At 38.4% G+C, this 25,364-nt stretch overlaps 1 protein-coding gene across 2 annotated transcripts in view; it reads left to right on the forward strand.

Annotated features, from left to right (window-relative positions):
• The window catches only part of PLEKHH2 (pleckstrin homology, MyTH4 and FERM domain containing H2), a 106,622-nt gene that overhangs the window by 41,247 nt on the left and 40,011 nt on the right, over positions 1-25,364 (forward strand). For both annotated transcript variants that reach the window (XM_070798573.1, XM_070798574.1), the window contains 9 exons: positions 1,692-1,767; positions 3,086-3,180; positions 3,788-3,932; positions 6,692-6,828; positions 6,926-7,036; positions 7,197-7,283; positions 8,528-8,686; positions 15,424-15,504; positions 23,036-23,215. In XM_070798573.1, the coding sequence (XP_070654674.1) occupies positions 1,692-1,767; positions 3,086-3,180; positions 3,788-3,932; positions 6,692-6,828; positions 6,926-7,036; positions 7,197-7,283; positions 8,528-8,686; positions 15,424-15,504; positions 23,036-23,215 (1,071 nt within the window). The remainder of the gene's footprint in view (positions 1-1,691; positions 1,768-3,085; positions 3,181-3,787; positions 3,933-6,691; positions 6,829-6,925; positions 7,037-7,196; positions 7,284-8,527; positions 8,687-15,423; positions 15,505-23,035; positions 23,216-25,364) is intronic.

Below are 25,364 nucleotides of genomic sequence, written 5' to 3' on the forward strand. Positions count from 1 at the left end.
TATCTCTCTTATTTACTTTTAAAAGAACATTTCATTGCAAAGTCCACTTGAAACCACCTGCAGTTTATTACTAAATTCTAAATAACATAAAAAATGGACATTATTGGCACGTGAATCTCTGGAATTCCAATTATGTTGCCCTTTAGGCAGTTAGGAGTTGAAATTTTGCTTCTTTTATTATGTTGAGATTATGTTGGCGATTTAGGCTAGGGTTTCACATTCATTTTACTTGGCAAACCATTTTTACTGGTCTTTTGCCTTTCTCTCTTCACTTTATTTTCTGAAGCTATCCATTTCTGAAAAAGTAGTATTGTTTTGCAGAAGCCTTCCAGCACATTGGCCAAGTTTGAGACTTTATTTCTGTTTGTTGGGTATTTTCAAGTTTCACGTTAAAGAGGTATATTCTAATCACCTCAATTTATGAAAGTTTACTTTAAGGAATTTTAGGGGTTTATTTTAAGGCAGTTTTAAGGCATAGCCCACCCTTATTGAACTGGAATATCATTCAAAAATACAACAGTCACTCTAGCAGGTCATGTGATGATTCAGCAGCACCTCTGATGGTCAGCATCTTAGAAACAGGTGACACCCATTGTCCCTGGTCCCATGGCTCAGCTTGCCCTCTCCTGTCTGCAGTGACTATCTGCTTCTCTCACGTCTGCTGACTGTCACCTTTGCCTCTCTCATGGCTTCTAAGTACCTCACTTACTGTCTTATTTTTATGTGTCTTTTTGTTCTGTCTGCTCTGCTATTTGTCTCTGTGTGTATCTCACCATCATGCTGTCAGAGAAGCTGCCTCTGATTCATTCCATCAGTGACTCTTCAATCTAAAGTGTCTCAGATGATTAGAGATTTCATGCACATTGCTTCAAAGCCCCTGGCTAGCATAGTCCTAAAGAGGACTGCCTGAGTTGCCTACTGTGTCCTGACCAGACAATTGTGCAGGTTAGGTGTGGTACAAAGTTCAGGACATGGTGACCTATGCGTGAGGAACAACCTGGAGTCCCTTTTCTCTTAGGGACAGGGCTAACAGCCTTCCAGTACCCATTTGAGAAATCTCAGAGAAGAAGAGAAAATAACAACCTACTTTTGGAACAAGATTGTATAAATTCTATTGCAGTTCTCAAATTCACTTATTATTTGACTTCAGGTGTTTCTTCAACTTCATTGTAATATGAAGGTGATAGAACTTAATGCTACTTTGTATGTGCTTTCTGACTTCAAGTTTTGGCTTTCTCTTTTTCTTTAACCATATTCTAGAATGGTATATTGTTAAAGATAATATTTGTGTGTAGTGAAAGATAATAAATGGTTTCTGGCTTTATGTTACGGCCATTCAAGGTTTTCCTCTTTTTCTTGAACCATGTTCTGAAATGATGGCATATTAATGGTGGTGTTTATGAATAGTCGGGGGTTGTGAACAAGCTTCCTTTTACTTTTTTCCTGTCTCTTCAAAATAATTTAAAATACTAAGCAAAAATTTGGGAACAAAGATAATGGAGTGACTAATGGATGGAAAAAAATTCTGCAGTGCTGTTCACAGTGGCATATTTTAGTTGGCACTGGTGACAGCTTTATAATAATGCTGTACTCTGGTGACTGTTAAATGAAGAACAAATGAAAAACATATGTATTGAAAGTAATTGCTTCTTTGCTTCAAATATCCAGCTTAAATCTCTCTTTTACATTAGGAAAGCAGAATTTATGCTGTAGCCAAATCAGGCATTCGAATGTCTGAGGCCTTCAATATGGAGAATGTTCATAAAAGTAAGTGTTTTTGTATGCTGCATCATGAATGAACCTTGAGCACTTTGTGCTAATTGAAATAAGCAGTCACAAAAGACACACACTGTATGAGTCCACTTATGTGAGGTATCCAAAGTAGTCAAATTCATAGAATCAGAAAGCAGAGTTGTGGTTCCTAGGGGTTACGAAGTATTGGGGAAGGGGAGCAGTTGCTTAATGGGTATAGAGTTTCAGATTTTCAAGATACAAATGTTTTGGAGATCTGATTGACAACAGTGTGAATATGCTTAACACTAACTGAACTCAAAGGTGGTTAAGATGGTAAATATTATCTTATGTGTTTTTTACTGTAATAAAAACATTTTTTTAAAGAATAAGTGATTTTGTATTGCCATTTCACTAGCCAAGAATTTCCTAAATGTCTAAAGTCATTTGAATAAATACAGTTTTGCCAACTTTCAGAAAATGCTTTCTGAAGTTGCTGATATATATTTTAAAATTGAAATTCATGTTAGTATAGGGGCACATTGATGTTCAACTCTCATGTAGCGAGTATCTCATGATTTTACCCCAAAGAAGCTAAAGCCTGGACACTGGAATTTCAGCTGTTTAAATTGTAAAAATATTGATCTCTATGTCTTCTTTTTCCAGAGTTTAAAACACATTCCTCCTTTCTTTCTTTCTTCAAAAATTTATTATAGAAGAAATACATGCTCATTATGAAAAATAAAACCAAACCACAAAGAACTGTCTGAAATAAAAAGAGATATTTTTCTGTAGTTCCTTCTACTGGCCCCCTCCTTTCCTATCTGTAATCTGTATCTTAGAGGTAACCATTAATGTTCTATTCCTTTTCGGCTATCTATCATCGGTTTTTGCCACCCAGGAAATATATTCTAACTTTTCAATTTGAGGTTCACCTGCTAAAGGATTAAAAGTGATGATATTTTAACACTGGGTCACCAATAGGGCTCTGAATAATCAGAGAATATCTTCACGGGTACTGGTCACTGAATCAGTCAGTAGGTATCTGTACTCCTTTCCGCCTAGCCTGAGCTGAATGGAGATACCAAAGAAACAAAAGCTAAGATCCTCACTTTCAAAGAGGTTATCGGCTAGTTGGGGAGCTAGCACACTTGGGTATGTAATGAACCATGTAAGAGAGTGTATAATTTAAACTGTGGATGCCATCATTCTTAAAGTAGACTGTATAATGAATATCATGTGTTCATCCAGTGTCTCTTTAATTAGAAATTTTGTTAATTCACATTCATAAGAAATAGACCTAAGTGCTAGTTAGATCTGTTTTTTTAAAAAATCATTTTGTTTTCTGTTTCAGATTCTGTTGCAGTGCTTTCCTACACCACATCAGGACTTTATACATCTCTGATATACAAGAACATGACAACCCCAGTGTATACAACTTTGAAGGGGGTAACTCATTATTGTTAAACACGTGGGTCTCTTCGTGGTAGATCAAAAAAACTGTTTATTCAAGCTCCAAATTCCATTCTTGACATTTTACATAAACTCCCTTTATAGGCTGTTTTAGAAGTTCACACTAACACATTATTAAAAGAGAAGAAATGGAAAAATCTCGAGAAGATATTTATTTCAATCAGAGTAATAGAGGTCTGACATGCTCCGTTTTTGTTACACTGCATGTGAGCCTCTACCCCATCCATAACTGTTGTTTAAAGGAAATAGTGTTAATGGTGTAAAGAAAACAACCAATTTAGAAAGCTCTTCAAATCACTGCCGGGGTTCCCCTCCCTTGCGTGAAGTGCCTGATTAAAATAAGTATCATCAGAAGAAAATGCATCAGATATGAACAGCTGTATGGTCTTAGGAATCTTTTATCATTTACAAATGCCTTGCTGATTGGAATTTGGAATTTAACAAATGACTTTGATAATAGCAAGATGCTTTCTTCTATTTCTTAAAAAAAGCTTATTCCTTAACTTCTGGTAAAATTCTGTACCTAAAGAGAGAGATAACTTTAGAGATGGACACACAGGGAGGCTATTTTGTTTCTCTTTAGAAGGCGACCCAGATAAGCAGCAGCCCGTTCCTGGATGAGTCCTCTGGGTCAGAAGAAGAAGACAGCTCAAGATCCAGCTCCCGGACCTCGGAGTCAGACTCTCGCAGTCGGAGTGGGCCAGGCAGCCCCAGAGCCCTGAAGCGAGGTAAGGGAAGGTTGCACACACATAAGACCGCTCCAAATAGTTCAGGATGTTTAGTGGGAATTTTATCTCTACAATAGGACTTAAAAAAAAATCTCAAAGTACTGCTTTCCACTCATACATGCTAAGTCACTTCAGTCATGTCTGACTGTTTACAACCCTATGGACTGTAGCCTGCCAGGCTCCTCTGTTCCTGGATTCTCCAGGCAAGAATACTGGAGTGGGTTGCCATGCCCTCCTCCATGGGATCTTCCCGACCCAGGGGTGGAACCTGCATCTCTAACATCTCTTGCAATTGGCAGGTAGGTTTTTTTTTTTCACCACTAGCACCACCGGGAAGCCTCATAGTGAAAAGAATATTCACCGAGGACTAAGACACATATTTTAGTCCTAATCCTCTTCTGAATTTTCTTTGTGATTGCAGACAAGATAATCTATTTTTTTTAAAGCTTATCTGTAAAAGAGAGATCACTTCGTTATAGGAATAAAGTGAAATACTTGGCTTAAATGAGGTTTCTCTTTTATAGTTACTTTTTGATTTTGAATAATTTATAGTACGGATGGACTTATTTTATCTAAATTCATTACACTGCTTAATGGCAGAGAATACACCTAAAAATATGGAAAGTGAAGTCGCTCAGTCATGTCCGACTCTTTGCGATCCCGTGGACTGTAGCCCACCAGGCTCCTCTGTCCATGAGATTTTCCAGGCAAGAATACTGGAGTGGGTTGCCATTTCCATCTCCAGGGGATCTTCCCAACCCAGGCATTGAACCCAGATCTCCTGCATTGCAGGCAGATGCTTTAACCTCTGAGCCAAAAAATGTGGAGAATACACCTAAAAAACCTGATATTAAGAAAACTTACTTTGGGCAGGTCTACAGTTTTTGTGGATTTTGAAGAAATGTTTGGCATAGATACAGGTTCTAGAGAGAGTCAGTCATATTAAATGATATCTGTATTTTACAAAAGCCTTTAATGTGGCATAGCATGTTGGTTTTCAAACTGTTCCATGGAACCCCTATGTACTCCCAAGCCCCTCAGCTTCAACAAGAGCTGTTCAACTCTCATAGATTTAATATGTTGGCTTCCACTGGTCTCTTTGCTACTACCTTGCCCCCTTGACAGCTGGAATCAGGTTATAGCACACTTTTGCTGAAAACACTGCAAAGACTCCTTATACTGACTATAAGGTATTACATGATTCTTTGACATCTTTGACCTCATCTCCTCCTTTCTCCTCTCTTACTCAGCTCTGGCCACCCAGACCCTTTTGCTATTCCTGGAACATACCAGGTATGCTTTGGTTTCAGGACCTATGCACTGAGTGTTTGCTCTACCTGGTATTCTTCCCCCAGATGTCATTATGGCTGGTTCCTTTTCTCTTTCAGTGCTTGGCTCGGACAATGCCTTCTCCATGATCTCTACCCTGACCACGCTATTCCAATACAGTCCTTTACTCTTCTCCAACTTCTAGCACTTTTTATTTCCCTTAGTTGGCTCCATGGTTTATTTTTCCATAGCATTTGCTCTCTGTTTTTTGTGTGTCTCCCCTAACTAGAATCTGTGTTCCGTGAGGACAGAAATTTGTTTGCTTTGTTCTCTGCTCTGTCCCTATCTTGAGGCTAAGAGCCTGAGATTTGCACTCCAACATTGCCTCTGCCTGGCTGTTTGACTTTGGACAAATCCTTTAATCTGTGGACCTTAGTCTCCTTAGAGAATGAGGGCCTGAATCAGAATGATCTCTGAGGTCCTTGGTAGATTGAAATTTCTGTTATTCTTTGAAAAATAAAGATACTACTATTATCACATCCATTACTTGGCTTAGTCAAATAAATTAGAAGAATAATATAGTGAAATTATCCTAACATGGCCCTTAAATGTTAATAGACACTTTAAAAATTGCCAGATACTATAATGAATAATGACTTAAGTTCTTGATTTTATTTAATATTTTCAAAATCTCCAATTGTAGTGACTTTCCATTGTGACTTGCAAGTTGTTTTCTAAGATGGCAAGTGAATGATTGCGAAAAATGTTCCTTTGAATTTTGCATTATAGCTGCTGTCAAATGAAATAGTCTGTTTATATCTTTTTTATTGCTTCTCTTTTATGAAAGATTTTCGAAATCTATACACTAGTAGTATTGGACTCCTGTGTTCTTTTAATGTGATGTTACTTTAAAATGATTACAAAAATTAAGTGTATTAAAGTATGATCATGCAAATCTTGAAAAATTAAGGTTCAGCATTTGTTTGCCTACATATGCATGTGCTCTGCGTGCTCAGGTGCCTCAGTCACGTCCGACTCTGCGATCCCATGGACTGTAGCCCGCCAGGCTCCTCTGTCCATGGGATTTTTCAGGCAAGAATACTGGAGTGGGTTGCCATTTCCTCCTCCAGGGGATCTTCCCAACTCAGTGATTTGCCTACGTGTCAATATGTAAATACACATCTTTTTAATTCTTAATAAATATTATTAGACTATTACATACACTTTATATATGTGAAAATAGCTATACTTACAATCGTACCAAAATATTATTTAGTTTCTTTGACTTCCTTGGAGATTTGCATGATAGTCCTTAACCTTTTAGTTCTGTTTTCTGCCTTAAAGGTACTTCATGGTCAAAGGCATGGAATACATCTAGTCTAGGAAGGGTGATGATTTGGGATATGGATGTATTTCTTAGGAAAACTGACAACCAGCATTTGGACCATCCAATTACTAAATATTGACTTGATTTATTTCTTTTCACCTAGGTGTGTCTCTGTCTTCTGTGGCTTCTGAAAGCGATTATGCTATTCCCCCAGATGCTTACTCCACAGACTTGGAGTACTCACAGCCAGAGCAGAAGCTTCTGAAAACTTGCTCATCTTCCAGTGATAATGGGAAAAATGTAAACACTGAATCAGGGTTTTTGTGTTTTTTTTAATTAATGAATCTGTTAGAGTCTCCAAAGGGAACTTAAATATTTTTTTTAAATCTTTAATTAGGAACCACTGGAAAAATCTGGCTACTTATTAAAAATGAGTGGTAAAGTCAAGACTTGGAAGCGGAGATGGTTTGTTCTTAAAGGTGGTGAATTACTTTACTACAAATCTCCGGTGAGTGGAAATTGCTTGTTATTTAGAACTGAATTCCTCAATCTATAAATCAGACACCTGGCTGATTTTCTTCCATGTAATGCAATTAATGAGACAAATCATTTCTTATTATGACTATTACAGATAATCACTTTGCATTGGTTTTCTTCCCTTCATACAGAGCGATGTAATCAGAAAACCACAAGGCCACATTGAACTTAGTGCATCCTGTAGCATTTTAAGAGGGGATAACAAGCAAACAGTTCAGGTATTTTTTTTTCTTTTTTATATCATGTAAAACTCAGTTGTCAATTATGTAAGCTAATAGAATGAAGACTGGGTTTTCAGTATTTTTTTATTCCATTTGGTGATCAGTTTGATGCCCCTAAAATTTGTGAAACCCTGGGACTTCTTAGTTAAAACTATGTTATAACCTAAGTTTATATTAAGTAAGTCTCCACTGTATTTCCTTTGCCCTTGATCCCTTACACTGTTTGTTCCCCACTCCTAACCCTCCCAGCCATTCTCAGTTCTCAAGCTGTCAAGCTATTTTAGCGGAAGGTTATTTGATAAATGATTTCCCAATAAGATACCCAGATTTTAGTGTACTATTGAATTCAGAAGTGTTTGCAATTTAATACAGAACCAGAAAATGTCAGTTCTGTGAACTTCAGATGCTCTAATGCCTAAGTGGGAAGGATATTAGGGAGCAGAGGGGCTGTCCTAGTTCCCACGAAGTCACACCACAGAGGGGGCTGCTGACCATTTCACACACACATAATGCCAGTCTTGCTGGAAACCTCTGCCGAGTTTTAAAAACAAAACAAGCTATTGAAATAGTTTGGATAGGTGACTTAAAATTCAAATGACTTATATCGGAAATGCCTTCCATAATTGTTATTTTCTTATCTTCCTCTTTTGGAGGGTGAAATACAACATTTTATTAGAAAAATACATTTTCATTGTTTTCAGTGGCTAATACCTGAGGACTGCCCCAAAATGTACAAAGGAGAATCAGTATGTTTATGGCTGATTTGCATTGTTGTACGGCAGAAACCAGCACAACATTGAAGCAGTTTTCCTCCAATTAAAAAATAAATTAAAAAAATAAACATCTATTTTAAAAAAGAATCATTTGTAGGCTTCTGAAACTCTGCAATTATTCTGTTCCTCATTTCAACAACTAGGAACCCATAGCACATTTAGGGGAGAAAAGGAAAATCTAATGAGAAAACAAGATTAAAAAATCATGACCCCAAAGCATAATACTCTAAAGAGTTTTAAAGTAAATGGAAGTGAAAAAATTATTACCACAAAAAGTTAATTGTCCCTCTCACAAAGTGGTTAAAATATGCTACATGATTTATAGACTCATTTATTTGGAACCTAGGATTCAAGTTGCAGCATATTTGTTTCCATATTAGGTAGTGATATTTGAAGAATGGACAAGGAAATGATAATTATTTTAAAATCTGCAGTTTCCTTTTCTATCTCTTTCTCATCCCGTTCTAGTTGACCACTGAAAAACACACATACTATCTGACCGCAGATTCCCCCAATATATTGGAGGAATGGATTAAAGTGTTACAAAACGTTCTTCGAGTACAAGCTGCCAACCCCCTTTTCCTGCAACCTGAGGGCAAACCAACGGTGAAGGGATTGCTCACCAAGGTGGGAACTCTATATACAGTAGCAGTGTCCCAGGCAGTGACAGAATTAGCCCTGCAATCATGAAAAGTGGGCATCACAGAATATATGTGTGTGTGTATATATATATATATATAAATATAATTTATGTTGTTATGCAGTGGGAAAAAGTGTTTTAAGTATGATATCAAAGACAAAAGCCATAAAGATGAAACATGACAAATTTGACTATTTTGCATAAAAATGTAAATGTTCTTACTATCAGAACTTTTCTAAGCAGAATTTTTAAAAGACCAATGAGAAGCTTTGAAAATGTATTTGAAACTTAAATACAAGCTTTTTCTAATCAGGAAGTAAAGGGTAAATGCCAGTGAGGGGAAGGAACAAAGGACACAGTGAGAGAGAGGTAGAGATAGAAATACACATGATCAATCCACATATAAGAAAATGTTCTACTGTCATTAATAATTTTCTTAAAAAGCAAGAAGTAATGAATCTTTTTAAAAATCTGATCATGGGAAGACCTTTTTTAAAAGTATGAAATACAGTATTGACACAAATTAAGAAATTTGCTACCGAGTTTGCTTAGAAGGCAGTTTGGCAATGTCTTGGCCAAAGTGTTTTACTCAGTAAATATTTTTGAATGAACAAATAAATGAATAAATATTACATGTTTTAAGAAGATATATATTTAGACTTTGATCCAGCAGTTTCAGTCTAAGAAATTTATGCTTAGGAAATTATCTTAATTTGCAAAACATTTAAGTATGAAAATGTCCATCACAGCATCCTCTTTCTGATTAAAAAAAAGAGAGAGGTAATAATTAACATGCATTGAAATGCAGGTTTTAAGTACAAGATTGGATCAGTTTTGGTAGATATTTACTGTCACTCTTTCAAGATATAGAACTTTCCATTGCTGCAGAAATATTACTTGTACTCCATGGTTTATAATACAGAAAAACTGAGATCATCTTAGATATAGAGTAGGGAATAGTTTTAAATATTTATATAATCAGGTAACGCTTTACTGTGCAGTCATTTTCAATGTGCAAAAGAATGTTTAATGTTTTAGAAATAGATTATGATGATAAAATAAGTTAGGTGATAAAATAAGTGTAGAGTATTACATAGTTATCCCACTTTTGGTAAACATTTGTAGAAAAATGTCTGACTAGGAAATATATTAAGGTATACTGGATATCTCTGTGTGGTTTTTACTTCATTTTTGCTTATTTCTGTTTTCTAACTTTATAATATAAAGTCTGGCTTTCTTTTTTAAAAGGTTTTACAAGTCTGTCAACCTCAAACATACATAGGTGAATTATTTTCTAACTTTTTTAGAATGAGTAAATATTGATTTATGCTAAGATAAATATTATTTTAAAAAATTTAACAATACAATAAAATATTTACACATAAAATACTGCACACGAAAGTAATCTTTGCATCATCATGCATTACTCCATGTGCTTTATTTATGTAAAAGGTGAGAAATTTAACTATGGTGAGCTATACCACCCTGTAATTTATACTTAATATTAATGTGGGAATATGGGTGGGTGCTCTTCAATAATATTTACGAAGACCGACCAACCATTCTAAAAGTAAGAGAAAAATTTCACCAATGCATTCAACAAAGAGATGCACTGTGTGTTTTTCCGGATCATTCTATCACCATGAAAATGTTTTTTCTTTTACTCATGGGCTTGAGAACTCCCTGGTATTGTGCTAATATATGTTTTCCAATGAACCCAGTGCCACTTTAAATCACATTCTTATTCCAGTTCATAATAACTAATTGTCCTACTGTTTCAAGGACTGTGTATATCAAATCCTTAGGCTTTAATATGATCTCATGGCTAAGGGTTTATAATTTCTTTCACATTCAGTGTTTTTGTTTTTTTTTTGCTTATTTTTAATTGCATGCCTTGTCAATTTTCACTCCTGTTACATTTCTACTGTTCCTGCTTCCCATTTTACAATTGCATTTTAAGTGAGTGCAAGTTGCTGTGATTATCAGATGACTAAACCACTAGGATTTATAGACAGGATGCTCATTAGATTTCCTTCCTACCATTTGTGAAGGGTTGTCCACCCCCATATTTTCACCTGCAAAGCCTTATATGAGAAAAACTCTTTCCGAGTGACTTGTTCTGAGCTTACATTCAGGCTACAATCCCAGATACAGCAGAGCAGTGTTTGAATATTTTGGAGGGGAGGAGACATTTTCAAGTTGTCACACTGTTATTATTAAGTACAGAAATATGTAGGCAGATATTAAGAACTTGACTAATTTGATTCTGGATAGTCAGTCTTGCAACTTTTAATGCTTTGGAAGAACATTTCCTATATAGAAGTTCACTTATTTTAAAAACATGTATTGAACAGTTACCCCATGTCAAGCAAGGAGCTGAGGTATTTAGATGAGTAGACTGCTGCCCCATCCCCAGAGAGCCTCATATCTAGTGGGAAAGAAAAGAACATATGCATATTTATAATTATATATTAATACATAAAGTGCTATTATTGACATGCATCATAAGGTGCACAGAAAAGCCGAATAATTTAGACTGTGGGGTCAGGAACAACTTCCCAGAGAAGGTTTGCCTGCAATGAGTCTCCAAGGAGAAGTAGGATTTAATTTTGGAAATGGGCAAAGGAAGGTATTCCGGGCTGGAAGACAGTGTGGACAAAAGACAGTGTCTCAAAGCGTGGTCACCTAAGGAAAGAGCAAGTCCTCTGAAGAAAGAGTTGGAGGTCCCGATCGTGGAGGACTTTTTTGGTCTTGTTAAGGACTTCGGTCTTCATCCTAAAGGTGATGTGGAATCCCTCAGGGTTTGTAACAGGGGCATGGCTATATTCAAGTTGTTAACAGATTGCTCTGCTGAGAGGAAGATGAATTTGTGGGAAGCAAGCTGGAGTTTCTAAGAACAGTAAGTGGAGGTGGTTTTCCTGAAGAGGATGAGACTCTGAACTGGTCATTGGGAGAGAGACCGGAGGGTGAATCTAAATAATGTTAGGAGGTAAAACTCTTCAGACTGAAGCCAGCAACTAGGAAGTGGGAGAGATAAGGATAGCTGGGTGAAAGATGGTGCCAGATGATAGAGACCTCAGAAAAGAGGAGCTGTTTAGGATGATCAAAAGCTTCTTTTGGGACTTATCAGTTTTACAGCTTGTGAAGACACCTAAATTAAGAAGTCCAGCAGGCCGTGGCAACACAATCTCCATCAGAGGAGAAGGCTTGGTTGGAAGGAAGGATTTGGGGAATTATCATTGTGGATGTGATGGTTGACTCCAGTACAGTGAAAGAAATCATCCAGGAAAATGTGTAGAGTGAGAAGAGCAGGGGATTGTTAATAGGACACTAGGTTTCCCAAATTTGAGAACACGTAAAGGAGATATATGAAGAGACCCTGCAAAGTAAGTCATGGAGGCCAGGAGTGGAGTGTTCAACAGGGAGGGAGTGATCTGCAGTGTCAGATGCAGAAAGTGCACTGTGGTGTGTTCAGGGGTAGTGGGGAGATGAGTAAGAGCAGTGCTGAATTTGGAGGACTGTCCCTGCTTCCTGGCACATGAGAAAGAATGGAGCTGGGAGGGAACATGGTGTCAGGAGAGGCACTGAGGTCAAAGGAAAGAGTGGCATGAGTAAGGAGAGAGGGAGCCTGGGGGAGGTTGAGGTCAGGAAGTAGAATGTAAATTTCAGAAGGGGAGCCATTCGCAATGAAGGAAAAAGGACCAAGGTGTGGCCAAGGGGATGAGTAGCAAAAAATGGAGGGACAGCAAAGGTTTTTCGAAAGGAAAAGAACAAGGTCCTGTGAGTTAAGATTGTAGGGAGGTAGTGCAGCATAGAGCCTCGGGCAAGGGTTCAGGAGCCAGACTGCACACCAGTGCACATCCTGGCTCTGAAACTTGCTGCGTGTGGGACCTTGAATAGATTACTTAGCACCTCTGTGCCTTAGTGTCCTTTTCTGTAAAGTGGGAATGATATTAGTGCCAATCTCACAGGGTACTGGGAAGATTAAATTATTTAAGTGTGTAAAGTGCTTTAGAACAGTGCCTGGCACATCATAAAGACACCCAAAATGTTAGCTATTATCATAAGAGTTTCCCCTGGATGATGAAGTCAGCGAGACAGGTAACAGATTTGTAGGGGAGAAGGTTACAGGCATGAAAATATAGTAGAGGAGAGAAGACCATGGGAGCTTGTGTTTTGTGTGATGACAAAGGCCAATCAGGATACAATACACTATTTGTCAGCAAAGTTTCAGAGAGAACCGATACAAATACCTTTGTTATGGATGCAAGGTAAAAAAAAAAAACGTTATTCTTTCAGCTTTTTGGTTCACCAAAGCCTTGAAGTTTGAAATTGTCTTTAAATCTTTGTGCAAATTCTTCTAGTGTAATTTATTATGATTTTTTTTTTCAGAATAAGTCAAAGTTGGGAGAAATCTTAACATAATCAGTTTTACCTAAAAAGATAGACTGTGTTTTTAAAACACAGCTTTTACAGTGACTTGGCAGAGGTCCTCGTTAATTTGTAGTTCCTCAAAGGCACACATTACTCTATTTAAAGATAAATCATTCCCGAAGTATACTCTTTATAGCCAGATGCATTATGCTTCAATTTTAGTGAGACTCCTTTCTGGAGTTTGTTTAAAAGAAGAAAAAAGTAAACTGTATAACACAAACTATTTAAAACTTCCAGTATATTTTTCTGTAAGTACATGTTTCTAAATTTAATTAAACCGAAGCATTTCTTGCCAAATGAAACATTTTTTGTTGTTGTTGTTTCTCCTCAAGCAACATTCTAAATCCATCAGACTGTTAGATGGTGGAGTTATTTGTTTGCTTAAACCATGCTTTGGAAAGCCCAAAGACTGGCTGCATTCGTGGGTTTAAATGAAACATGTGTTTTACTTTTCCTTATGCATAGCAAGGAAGGAAGTGTTTATTGAGTAACTACTAGTATCCTTTATTTACATTTTCTCCTTTGGTCATACAACAGCCCGCTGAGGTGTACAGTCATCCCACATTAAGGAAAGAAGTTGGGAGGTCAAGTCAGTTGCCTGAGGGCATCATCTATCCAGTATCTGGCAGAACTGGGATCTAAACCTTGGTCCATTTGACCTCAGAACCCAGGCCCTTTCTGCTGTTGTGACTTGCCCACTGCAAAATCCATTCTTCTCTGTTTATATGTTGTCATTACAAGGTCCCCGCAAAACACGTGTGCTTCCCAGCTCCACATGCTGCCCCTCCCCCAGTGACGTCTCCCCTTACTCGCTCAGTCTCAGATACGTGGGCACACACCGTCTCAGGACCTAGGGGCTTGCTGTGTCCTTGCCCAGAGTGTTCTCTCAGGTGACTGCATAGCTCACCTCCCTCCTCTGGGGCTTGACTCTTGGGTGTTGGTGACGCCTTCCTGACCACCGTATTTTAAATTGTAAAACACATCCCCTGCTTCTCCAAGCACTTCTTTCTCTTTTCCTGCTTTATTTTTCTTCTTCATATTTATCACCATGGGCAAGCATGGCAACAGAATGTTGGGCTTTGGTTTTACCAGCCAGTGTCTTGGTTTCCCGGTGGTGGGTCTCTTCAGGTTGAAGTCCACTCTAACTATCGAAGGAGAGAGGGTCAAGCCTCAAGGCAAAGATTGGCAGGGCTGCCTGGATAATGGAAGTATCGGGCAAGCTCAACCAGGCACGCCACATTCTAGGTCTGGAGCAACAGAACCCATTACAGATCTTATCCACTGGAGGGAATGGGGTTCTTGGTGTTTTTCTAAACTTGAGGGTATAGCTGGGACTGTCTGACAGAGATCTTCAGTGCCTGAACCTGGACAGGACTGGGGCAGGAGGAACTCAGTGAGGATCTTGCATTGCCAGACAGGTTCTTTACCATAGCACCACCTGCGAAACCCAATAGTGAGGATCTTACTAAAGCCACTGAACAGTGAAAAACCTGTAATATTCAGTACGAATTTATGTGTAAATGTGTAGAATGTGTGTGTAAATTACCCACACACACAAAACACATCTAAGTGTGCAAACTTTGTATTCCTAATGAAGATACATAGCACACTGCTGGTTTGGTTGTCTGTCTGCCTCGTGAGGCAGTGAGCTCCTTAAGGAAGGAAACTGTCTTGCTCATATCCGCCCCCCCAGTACCTAGACCAGTCCCTGACTAGAATCAAGAATGAGATTCAGGTTCCATCCCAGTCACGAAAGATAGTTCCTGACATATAGAAGTACTCAATATATAATAGTAGCTTTTAATGTTGTTTTTATTATTTTGTGTGTATGTTTCTGGAGAAGGCATGAAGTGTTTTGAATGAATGAAACTTTTGTATTTTGGAAATCACTAGAATTCTTAGGTTTCAGTCTTCTTGTTTCTAACATTATGTGTTAACCTGGAGAGCCACAGGATTATTGGAAATCTATGTAATATGGAAACTGTGAAAAATACTTACTTGTGAAATTGGCATTTTTTAATCCTTAGTCTTAGGTGTAATGTTTGACATCTAGTAAACACTCATTAAATGTTGAGTGGTGAGCATGAGAGCAAACATGCCATGCTACTAGTGTAACAGGTAAATTGCAAATAGCATTCAGATAGTCTGGTTGAAATGTCACCTGTAACTTGAGCAATAACTTGAGCAAACTGGATAGCTGTTCAAATAGCTTCAAATAGAGTGTATATGCCATACTTTAAGGTGTCAGAGTTCTGTGCTACATTTATACTTTTTTGAAATATGATTTCAGGTAAAACATGGTTACTCCAAGAGAGTCTGGTGTAAACTTATAGGAAAAACATTATATTATTTTCGTAGTCAAGAAGATAAGGTATGTATATGTTTTTAATATGCTGATTAGAGGAATTTTTTGTTGATTATGGCTTCAAGTTTTTCCTTTCACTGTTCTATTGCTAGCCCAAATTTTAGAATTTTTGATGTTGAAATTTTGCATAAAATTTATTACTAAGGTAATCATAGGCCTACAGGGATCTTGATTCTTAATTATAAGCCTTAGCAACTTTTAATTAATGCTTCTTCTAAGACCTAGAAAAATCTTCCTCTACCCCACTCTCAGCCATCAGTTTCTCATATTTTTCAGGCCTGACAGAATAGATAAGTTTGAATGATGGGAGCATCAAGCTAGGAAAGAAGCTGAAGAGAAAGAAGAATCCAGTCCTGTCCCAGGCCCTTGAATTCCTAGACACCACTTATCTATCCATCCATCTACCTATTTATGTCCCATTGGTTCATTTTTAATTAATCTCTTCCCCAAAGAACTTGAGTTACCTTCATTTTCAGAGGAAAAAGATATCTTCCAAAGGTGAAATGTATGCCTGATTTTCATTGGATCAAGAGTATTTGCATAAAACAGTGATGCCTGCTTCACAGAATAGCAGCCTCTGAGTGATTACTGTATTAATGAGACCAGACTTCTTAGTCCACTGACCACATAGGTCAGTTAGTATTTCTCTGTTCTATTTTTGCAGCCTTCACTCTTGGTTCTGGCTAGCCGTATTTATTTATTTATTGGTCACTTCATGCAGCATGTGGGATCTTAGTCCCCTGACCAGGGATGGAACCCACATCATCTGCATTAGGAGTACACAGTCTTAACCACTGGACTGCCAGGGAAGTCCCTGACGAGCCATATTTAAAAGGTATTGCTCATGGGATGGAAATTAACACAGTGAAGCTTTGAGAGTGTTATCTCTGAAGTAGTGTGGGAACATGCTCATTAAAATAATACAGGAATAAGTACATGACAAAATTGTATATCCCAATATAACCCTAACTCAGTTATCAATCAGGAAAACAGCAGCTACTCTGTATATTCCATTTATAACAATTTTAACGTAGAATTAGGGACATACATAACTTTTAGAAAGTCAGGGTGGTAGAGGTTGGGGAAGAAGCTGCCACTGAAGGTCCAAGAAGGCAGGACCAGCAGTCTGAGCCCCAAGCACAGAGGCAGCTGGTCCTCAGCAGTTGACTGAGAAGCCTCTGTGACGCTCCCAGCGGCCCAGGCATCTGACTGCAGAAGAACAATTACTCCTCTGACACCCTCACCTTCCACATTACATGCAAATTCTCTCAGGCAAGCTCTAATTTGGAACTATGCAGGGAAAGGGATTCTGACGAATATAGTGCCCAGCTTCTTTTCTGCAGTTACAGGGAGACTTGATTGGGATGCTGAGTTTATAATCCTCAGTCTAACACATCTGTGTTAAAACACACATAGCAGAAAAGTCAGAAAGAACTGTACCGAAATGTTGAGTGGTGGTAGAATTATGGATGACCTTTTTTTTTCCTTTTGGGGTGAAAAGTGAAAGTGTCAGTCCCTCAGTTGTGTGCTACTCTTTGCCACTCCATGAACTGTAGCCTGCCAGGGATTCTCCAGGCAAGAATACTGGAGTGGGCTGCCGTTTGCTTCTCCAGGGGATGTTCCCAACCCAGGGGTTGAACCCGGGACTCCTGCATTGCACGCAGATTACCATCTGAGCCACCAGGAAAGCCCCTCCTTCTGTGGGTACCTTTCAGTTTTTACCAAGTTTCTATAATAAGTGTGTGTTTTATAAATAGAAAAGTAATTTAAAATTTACCAAGAGTAAAATTTAAATGTTCTTAACTATCACTACTAGTAATTTTTATTATTTAATAAAAATGGATAACATTGAACATAGAAGGAACAAGTCAGAAGAATGTAAATAGATGAGCAGAAATCCATTATAATTAGTGGAAAAGTATTAGAATGTTTGTGAATCAGCATAGGCTAACTTCATTTTGTGCTATACGTGTTTCAGAAACAATTTGTCTTTATCTCGATCAGTGTCTTTTTAAAACATCAGTCAAAATATTTAAAAACACCAGATCTATTCACCGTTTATGGAGCCACAGTCATCCTTTGGTGAAAGGAATGTTGTTGTTGTTTATTCACTGAGTCAAGTCTGACTCTTTGTGACTGCATGGACTGCAGCACGCCAGACTCCTCTGTCCTCCACTTTCTCCTTTGAAATTAGATCAAATTCATGTCCATTGAGTTGGTAACACTATCTAACTATCTCATCCTCTGCCACCCCCTTCTCCTTTTGCCTTCAATCTTTCCCAGCATCAGGGTCTTTTCCAGTGAGTTGGCTCTTTGCATAATGTGGCCAAAGGATTGGAACTTCTGTTTCAGCATCAGTCTTTCCAATGAATATTCAGGGTTGATTTCCTTTAGGATTGACTTGTTTGATCTCCTTGCAGTCCAAGGGACTCTCAAAAGGAATCAGTCAGTTCAGTTCAGTTCAGTTCAGTCGCTCAGTCGTGACCAACTCTTTGTGACCCCATGAATTGCAGCACGCCAGGCCTCCCTGTCCATCACCAGCTCCCGGAGTTCACCCAAACTCATGTCCATCGAGTCAATGATGCCATCCAGCCATCTCATCCTCTGTCGTCCCCTTCTCCTCCTGCCCCCAATCCCTCCCAGCATCAGAGTCTTTTCCACGAGTCAACTCTTCGAATGAGGTGGCCAAAGTACTGGAGTTTCAGCTTTAGCATCATTCCTTCCAAAGAAATCCCAGGGCTGATCTCCTTCAGAATGGACTGGTTGGATCTCCTTGCAGTCCAAGGGACTCTCAAGAGTCTTCTCCAACACCACAGTTCAAAAGCATCAGTTCTTCGGCTCTCAGCTTTCTTCACAGTCCAACTCTCACATCCATACATGACCACAGGATAAACCATAGCCTTGACTAGATGGACCTTTGTTGGCAAAGTAATGTCTCTGCTTTTGAATATGCTATCTAGGTTGGTCATAATTTTTCACCAAGGAGTAAGCGTCTTTTAATTTCCTGGCTGCAGTCACCATCTGCAGTGATTTTGGAGCCCCAAAAAATAAACTCTGACACTGTTTCCACTGTTTCCCCATCTATAGGCCATGAAGTGATGGGACCAGATGCCGTGATCTTCGTTTTCTGAATGTTGAGTTTTAAACCAATTTTTTCACTCTCCTGTTTCACCTTCATCGAGGCTTTTTAGTTCCTCTTCACTTTCTACCATACGGGTGGTGTCATCTGCATATCTGAGGTTATTGTATTTCTCCTGGCCATCTTGATTCCAGCTTGTGCTTCTTCCAGCCCAGTGTTTCTCATGATGTACTCTGTATATAAGTTAAATACACAGGGTGACAATATACAGCCTTGAGGTACTCCTTTTCCTATTTGGAACCAGTCTGTTGTTCCATGTCCAGTTCTAACTGTTGCTTCCTGACCTACATACAGGTTTCTCAAGAGGCAGGTCAGGTGGTCTCGTATTCCCATCTCTTTCAGAATTTTCCACAGTTTATTGTGATCCACACAGTCAAAGGCTTTGGCATAGTCAATAAAGCAGAAATAGATGTTTTTCTGGAACTCTCTTGCTTTTTCCATGATCCAGCAGATGTTGGCAATTTGATTTCTGGTTCCTCTGCCTTTTCTAAAACCAGCTTGAACATCAGGAAGTTCACGGTTCATGTATTGCTGAAGCCTGGCTTGGAGAATTTTGAGCATTACTTTACTAGCATGTGAGATGAGTGCAATTGTGAGGTAGTTTGAGCATTCTTTGGCATTGCCTTTCTTTGGGATTGGAATGAAAACTGACCTTTTCCAGTCCTGTGGCCCCTGCTGAGTTTTCCAAATGTGCTGGCATATTGAGTGCAGCACTTTCACAGCATCATCTTTCAGGATTTGAAATAGATCAACTGGAATTCCATCACCTCCACTAGCTTTGTTTGTAGTGATGCTTTCTAAGGCCCACTTGACTTCACATTCCAGGATATCTGGCTCTAGGTGAGTGACCACACCATCGTGATTATCTGGGTTGTGAAGATCTTTTTTGTACAGTTCTTCTGTGTATTCTTGCCATCTCTTCTTAATATCTTCTGCTTCTGTTAGGTCCATACCATTTTTGTCCTTTATTGAGCCCATCTTTGCATGAAATGTTCCCTTGGTATCTCTAATTTTCTTAAAGAGATCTCTAGTCTTTCCCATTCTGTTGTTTTCTTCTATTTCTTTGCATTGATCGCTGAAGAAGGCTTTCTTATCTCTCCTTGCTATTCTTTGGAACTCTTTCCTTTTCTCCTTTGCTTTTCACTTCTCTTCTTTTCACAGCTATTTGTAAGGCCTCCCCAGACAGCCATTTTGCTTTTTTGCATTTCTTTTCCATGGGGATGGTCTTGATCCCTGTCTCCTAGTGTCACAAACCTCAGTCCATAGTTCATTCATGAGGCACTCTATCTATCAGATCTAGACCCTTAAATCTATTTCTCACTTCCACTGTATAATCATAAGGGATTTGATTTAGGTCATACCTGAATGGTCTAGTGGTTTCCCCTACTTTCTTCAATTTCAGTCTGAATTTGGCAATAAGGAGTTCATGATCTGAGCCACAGTCAGGTCCCGGTCTTGTTTTTGCTGACTGTATAGAGCTTCTCCATGTTTGGCTGCAAAGAATATAATCAATCTGATTTCAGTGTTGACCATCTGGTGATGTCCATGTGTAGAGTCTTCTCTTGTGTTGTTGGAAGAGGGTGTTTGCTATGACCAGTGCATTTTCTTGGCAAAACTCTATTAGTCTTTGCCCTGCTTCATTCCGTATTCCAAGGCCAAATTTGCCTGTTATTCCAGGTGTTCTTGACTTCCTAGTTTTGCATTCCAGTCCCCTATAATGAAAATGACATCTTTTTTGGGTGTTCTAAAAGGTCTTGGAGGTCTTCATAGAACCGTTCAACTTCAGCTTCTTCAGCATTAATGGTTGGGGCATAGACTTGGATTACTGTGATATTGTATGGTTTGCCTTGGAAATGAACAGAGATCATTCTGTTGTTTATGAGATTGCATCCAAGTACTGCATTTCGAACTCTTTTGTTGACCATGATGGCTACTCCATTTCTTCTGAGGGATTCCTGCCCGCAGTAGTAGATATAATGGTCATTTGAGTTAAATTCACCCATTCCAAACATTTGAGTTCACGGATTCCTAGAATGTGGACGTTCACTCTTGCCATCTCTTGTTTGACCACTTCCAATTTGCCTTGATTCATGGAGCTGACATTCCAGGTTCCTATGCAATATTGCTCTTTACAGCATCGGACCTTGCTTCTATCACCAGTCACATCCACAGCTGGGTATTGTTTTTGCTTTGGCTCCATCCCTTTATTCTTTCTGGAGTTATTTCTCCACTGATCTCCAGTAGCATATTGGGCACCTACTGACCTGGGGAGTTCCTCTTTCAGTATCCTATCATTTTGCCTTTTCATACTGTTCATGGGGTTCTCAAGGCAAGAATACTGAAGTGGTTTGCCATTCCCTTCTCCAGTGGACCACATTCTGTCAGACCTCTCCACCGTGACCTGCCCATCTTGGGTGGCCCCATGGGCATGCCTTAGTTTCATTGAGTTAGACAAGGCTGTGGTCCTAGTGTGATTAGATTGACTGTTTTTCTGTGAGTGTGGTTTCAGTGTGTCTGCCCTCTGATGCCCTCTTGCAACACCTACTGTCTTACTTGGGTTTCTCTTACCCTGGACGAGGGGTATCTCCTCACAGCTGCCCCTCCTGACCTTGAACATGGAGTAGCTCCTCTAGGCCCTCTTGCACCCGCGCAGCCACCACTCCTTGGAGGTGGGGTTGCTCCTCCCGGCTCCGGCCCCTGGCCTCGGGCGTGGGGTAAGTCCTCCCAGCCGCCGCCCCTGGCCTCGGACGTGGGGTGGCTCCTCTTGGCCGCGCTAAGTGCGCCGGTCGCAGCCGCCCACGCTAAGGAATAAACCATCCTTAAATATTGTGGTGGGTGGAACCTTGATTGTCATATGATTAGATATGCCTAGAGGACACAATTAGGATAGTATTGTCATGTATTATCATAATAGAATTAGTTTTCTTTAAGTTTGCTTTTTATTTATTAATGTGACTTTTCTGCCCCATTATTTTTGTTTTACTACCTTTCTTTTTATGAAAATATAGATAATTTTACATTTTTCCTTCAGAAGGAAATTTTCTTCATTCAGTACCCAAAATAGTACTTTGCACATAGTAACTACTCAGAATATAATTGTTATGAATTTAATGGGAAAAGAAGTTTTTCTTATAAAATAGAACACATGTAATTAAGTTAACTAATTTTTTCTATTAATCGAGTATTAGGCAGATAATATTGCATTTTAGATAAGATATCTAGGTAAGATAGTTTAAAAGCTACAAATCTCAAGCAGAGTGTTTATGTTCCTGGAATAAGTGTACTTAATTAAAGCAAAAGTTTTAAAACATAGCAAATAATTGTTTTTGTCAGTAAAAAAGTAGGTAAAATTTAATGTAAATTATTTTTAAGATTTTTTCTTACCCTTAAATTAAAATGGAAGAAATCGTGGCATTTTTTTGTGATTTATTTTATATATACATGTACATATATCCCTGGTGGCTCAGTGTAAAAAATTCGCATGCCAAGGCAGGAAACACAGGTTTGATCCCTGGGTTGGGAAATGATCCCTAGAGAAGGAAATGGCAACCCACTCCAGTATTCTTGCCTGGGATATTCCCATGGACAGAGGAATATTCCCATGGACAGGTGGGCTACAGTCCATGGGGTCACAAAAGAATCAGACATGACTTAGTGACTAAACAACATATATATATGAGGGCTTCCCTGGTAGCTCAGCTGGTAAAGAATCTATCCGCAGTGCGGGAGACCCTGCTTCGATCCTGGGTTGGGAAGATGCCCTGGAGAAGGGAATGGCTACCCACTCCAGTATTCTTGCCTAGAGAATTCCATGGACTGTATAGTCCATGGAGTTATAAACAGTAGGACACGACTGAGTGACTTTCACGTTTTCACTCTTCATGTATAAAAATAGCTTCAAAACATTTTTCACTTATTGGGATTTACAGTGATAGTTAATCATACTTCTTCACACTAGCTGTCTGACTTTTTAACTTTTTTATCGATAGTATTGGGACTATGTCTACACTTATCCTTTTAATCCAATAGGTTAATCAAATCAATTTTGTTGGAGGGTTAAAAGTCAAATGAATATTTTGACTGAAAAACCTAATTGCTTGACTAGGTAGTGGATCAATTTGGTCAAATTGAATAATTTGAACCACTGTGCAGAAGTGGCTTCTTGCTTTTCCCACAAAGACCAAATGTCTAGTATTCAGATTGTTCTTTTATACCACAGTTGGCGTGTTAACTGTGGCTACCCCACCTTTGTAACACTGTAGATAATCCAGTTACCTTTAGGCATTCATTTAAAAACAGATATGGTTTATAAAGCCAAGAATGAAAAGGACTATGAAAAATTTTAGCAGGAAAAGATTCAGGAAGTTCCTTCCTTATAATTACTAATATTTACTTTAGTTTCCTTTAGGTCAGATCAAACTCTGGGAGGCTAAAGTTGAAGAGGTTGACAGATCCTGTGATTCAGATGAAGATTATGAAGCCAGTGGGCGAAGTCTGTTATCCACACATTACACTATTGTGATCCACCCCAAAGACCAAGGTCCGACTTACCTCCTAATTGGATCCAAGCATGAAAAGGTATGTAAGGACTAACTGGTTGATTTAGAATGAGTTAGACTAATATGATTAAGTATTGGTAATGATTTTCAAATGAGCATAAGTAGGTATAATCAAGGGCTTCCCAAGTGGCTCTGGTGATAAAGAGCCTTCCTTCCAATGCAGGTTAGACATAAGAGACACAGGTTCGTTCTCTGGGTCGGGAAGATTCCCTGAAGGAGACCATGGCAACCAACTCCAGTATTCTTGTCTGGAGAATCCCATGGACAGGGGAACCTGGAGGGCTGCAGTCTGTATGTTCACACAGAGTTGGACACAACTGAAGCGACGTAGCACAGCACAGCAAGTACAATCAAAGACATATACATTTGTTAGACATAGTATTCTTTTAAAAATAATTTTATTCTAATATATTTCAAACTCAGAAAATATACACCCTTTTTTACTGAACAGATGTTAGATTTCATGGTATTTTTAAAAAAATATTTATTTATTATTTTTGGCCGTGTTAGGTCTTAGTTTCCGCACGTAGGATCTTTCATTGTGGCATACAGGCTTCTCTCTAGTTGTAGCATGCAAGCTCAGTGGCCTCTTGACGTGCGGGATCTTAGTTCCCCAACCAGGGATCCAATACCAAGTCCCCTGCATTGGAAGGCAGGACCACTGGACCACCAGGAAAGTCCCAGATTTTATGGTATTTTTTTATCAGTGTGAATTTAGTAACCGTCTAAATGGCCAATGATAAAAAATTGATTAATTCAATGTATGTGTATGATAAAATATCCTGCAAGCTTTATATTTTTTATATTAAAAATAAATCATTATAATTTCTGACTTTTACTAATATATTATAAGGAGCATATTAATATAATCTTAATATAATCTCAGCTATGTGAAAATATACATATATATTTTAATAGAAAGATAAAAGCCACTGTATTTGGGGAGCAGAAAATGGGTTTTTTTTCTTTGTTTCCTGCATTTAAAAAGTTATACAAAATTAATGTATACAATTTGATGTTTTGGAATAATTATGTACTCATGAAACCGTCACCATAATCTGTGCCATAAACCTATCCATCACTTTTCCTCTTGACCTCTTTTTTAATTATTATTTTTGTGTGTGTGATAACAACTATTTAACATAAGATCTACCCTCTTAGCAAGTTTTAAGTATGTAATACAGTATTGTTAACCATAAACCATGATGCTGAACAATAGATCTCTAGGACTTACTCATTTTGTACAACTATAACTTTGTACCCTTTGATGAATATCACTCTGTTTCCCCTTCCCTCTAACCCTTGGCAACCACCATGGCACTCTCCATTCCTGTGAGTTTGATGATTTTAGATCCATCATATAAGTGGTATTATATAATTGTCTTTCTGTGTCTGGCTTGTTTCACTTAGCATAATGTCCTCCAGATTCTTCTGTGTTGTCGCAAATGGCAGGATTTCCTCCTTTTTTAGGGCTCCATTACATTCCATTGTATGTGTATACCATATTTTCTTCACCCATTCATCCATTGATGGACACAGGTTGCTTCCATGTCTTAGCTACTGTAAATAATGCTGTGATGATCATGGGGGTGCGTATATCTTTCTGAGTTACTGTTTTATATAAATTTATATTGCAAAGCTTCCTTCACATAAATATCCAGAAGTAGAATTGCTGAATCATATAATAGATCTACTTTTAAATTTTGAGAAACCTCCATACTGTTTTTCCATAGTGGCTGCACCAATTTACATTCCCACCAGCAGTATACAGGGCTCCCTTTTCTCTCTATCCTCACCAACGTTTGTTATTTCTTGGCTTTTTTCTTTTTTTTGTAAGATGATAATTCATTGTGATTTTCAGTTGCATTTCCCTGATGATCAGTGATGTTGAGCTCTTTTTGTGTACCTGTTGGCCGTCTATATGTCTTCTTTGAACAAATGATCCTCTTCCCATTTTTTAATTGGATTGTTTGTCTTTTTGCCATTGAGTTGTATGTGCTTTTTGTATATTTTCAATATTAACCCCTTATAAGAAATATGATTTGCAAATATTTTCTCCCATTCAGTAAGTTAATTTTTCATTTTATTGATGATTTCCTTTGTTGTGCAGAAGTTTACTAATTTGATATAATTCTGCATAGCTATTTTTGCTTTTGTTGCTTGTCCTT

The sequence above is a fragment of the Bos indicus genome, chromosome 11 (assembly GCF_029378745.1).
Source record: "Bos indicus isolate NIAB-ARS_2022 breed Sahiwal x Tharparkar chromosome 11, NIAB-ARS_B.indTharparkar_mat_pri_1.0, whole genome shotgun sequence".
Lineage (NCBI taxonomy): Eukaryota > Metazoa > Chordata > Mammalia > Artiodactyla > Bovidae > Bos > Bos indicus.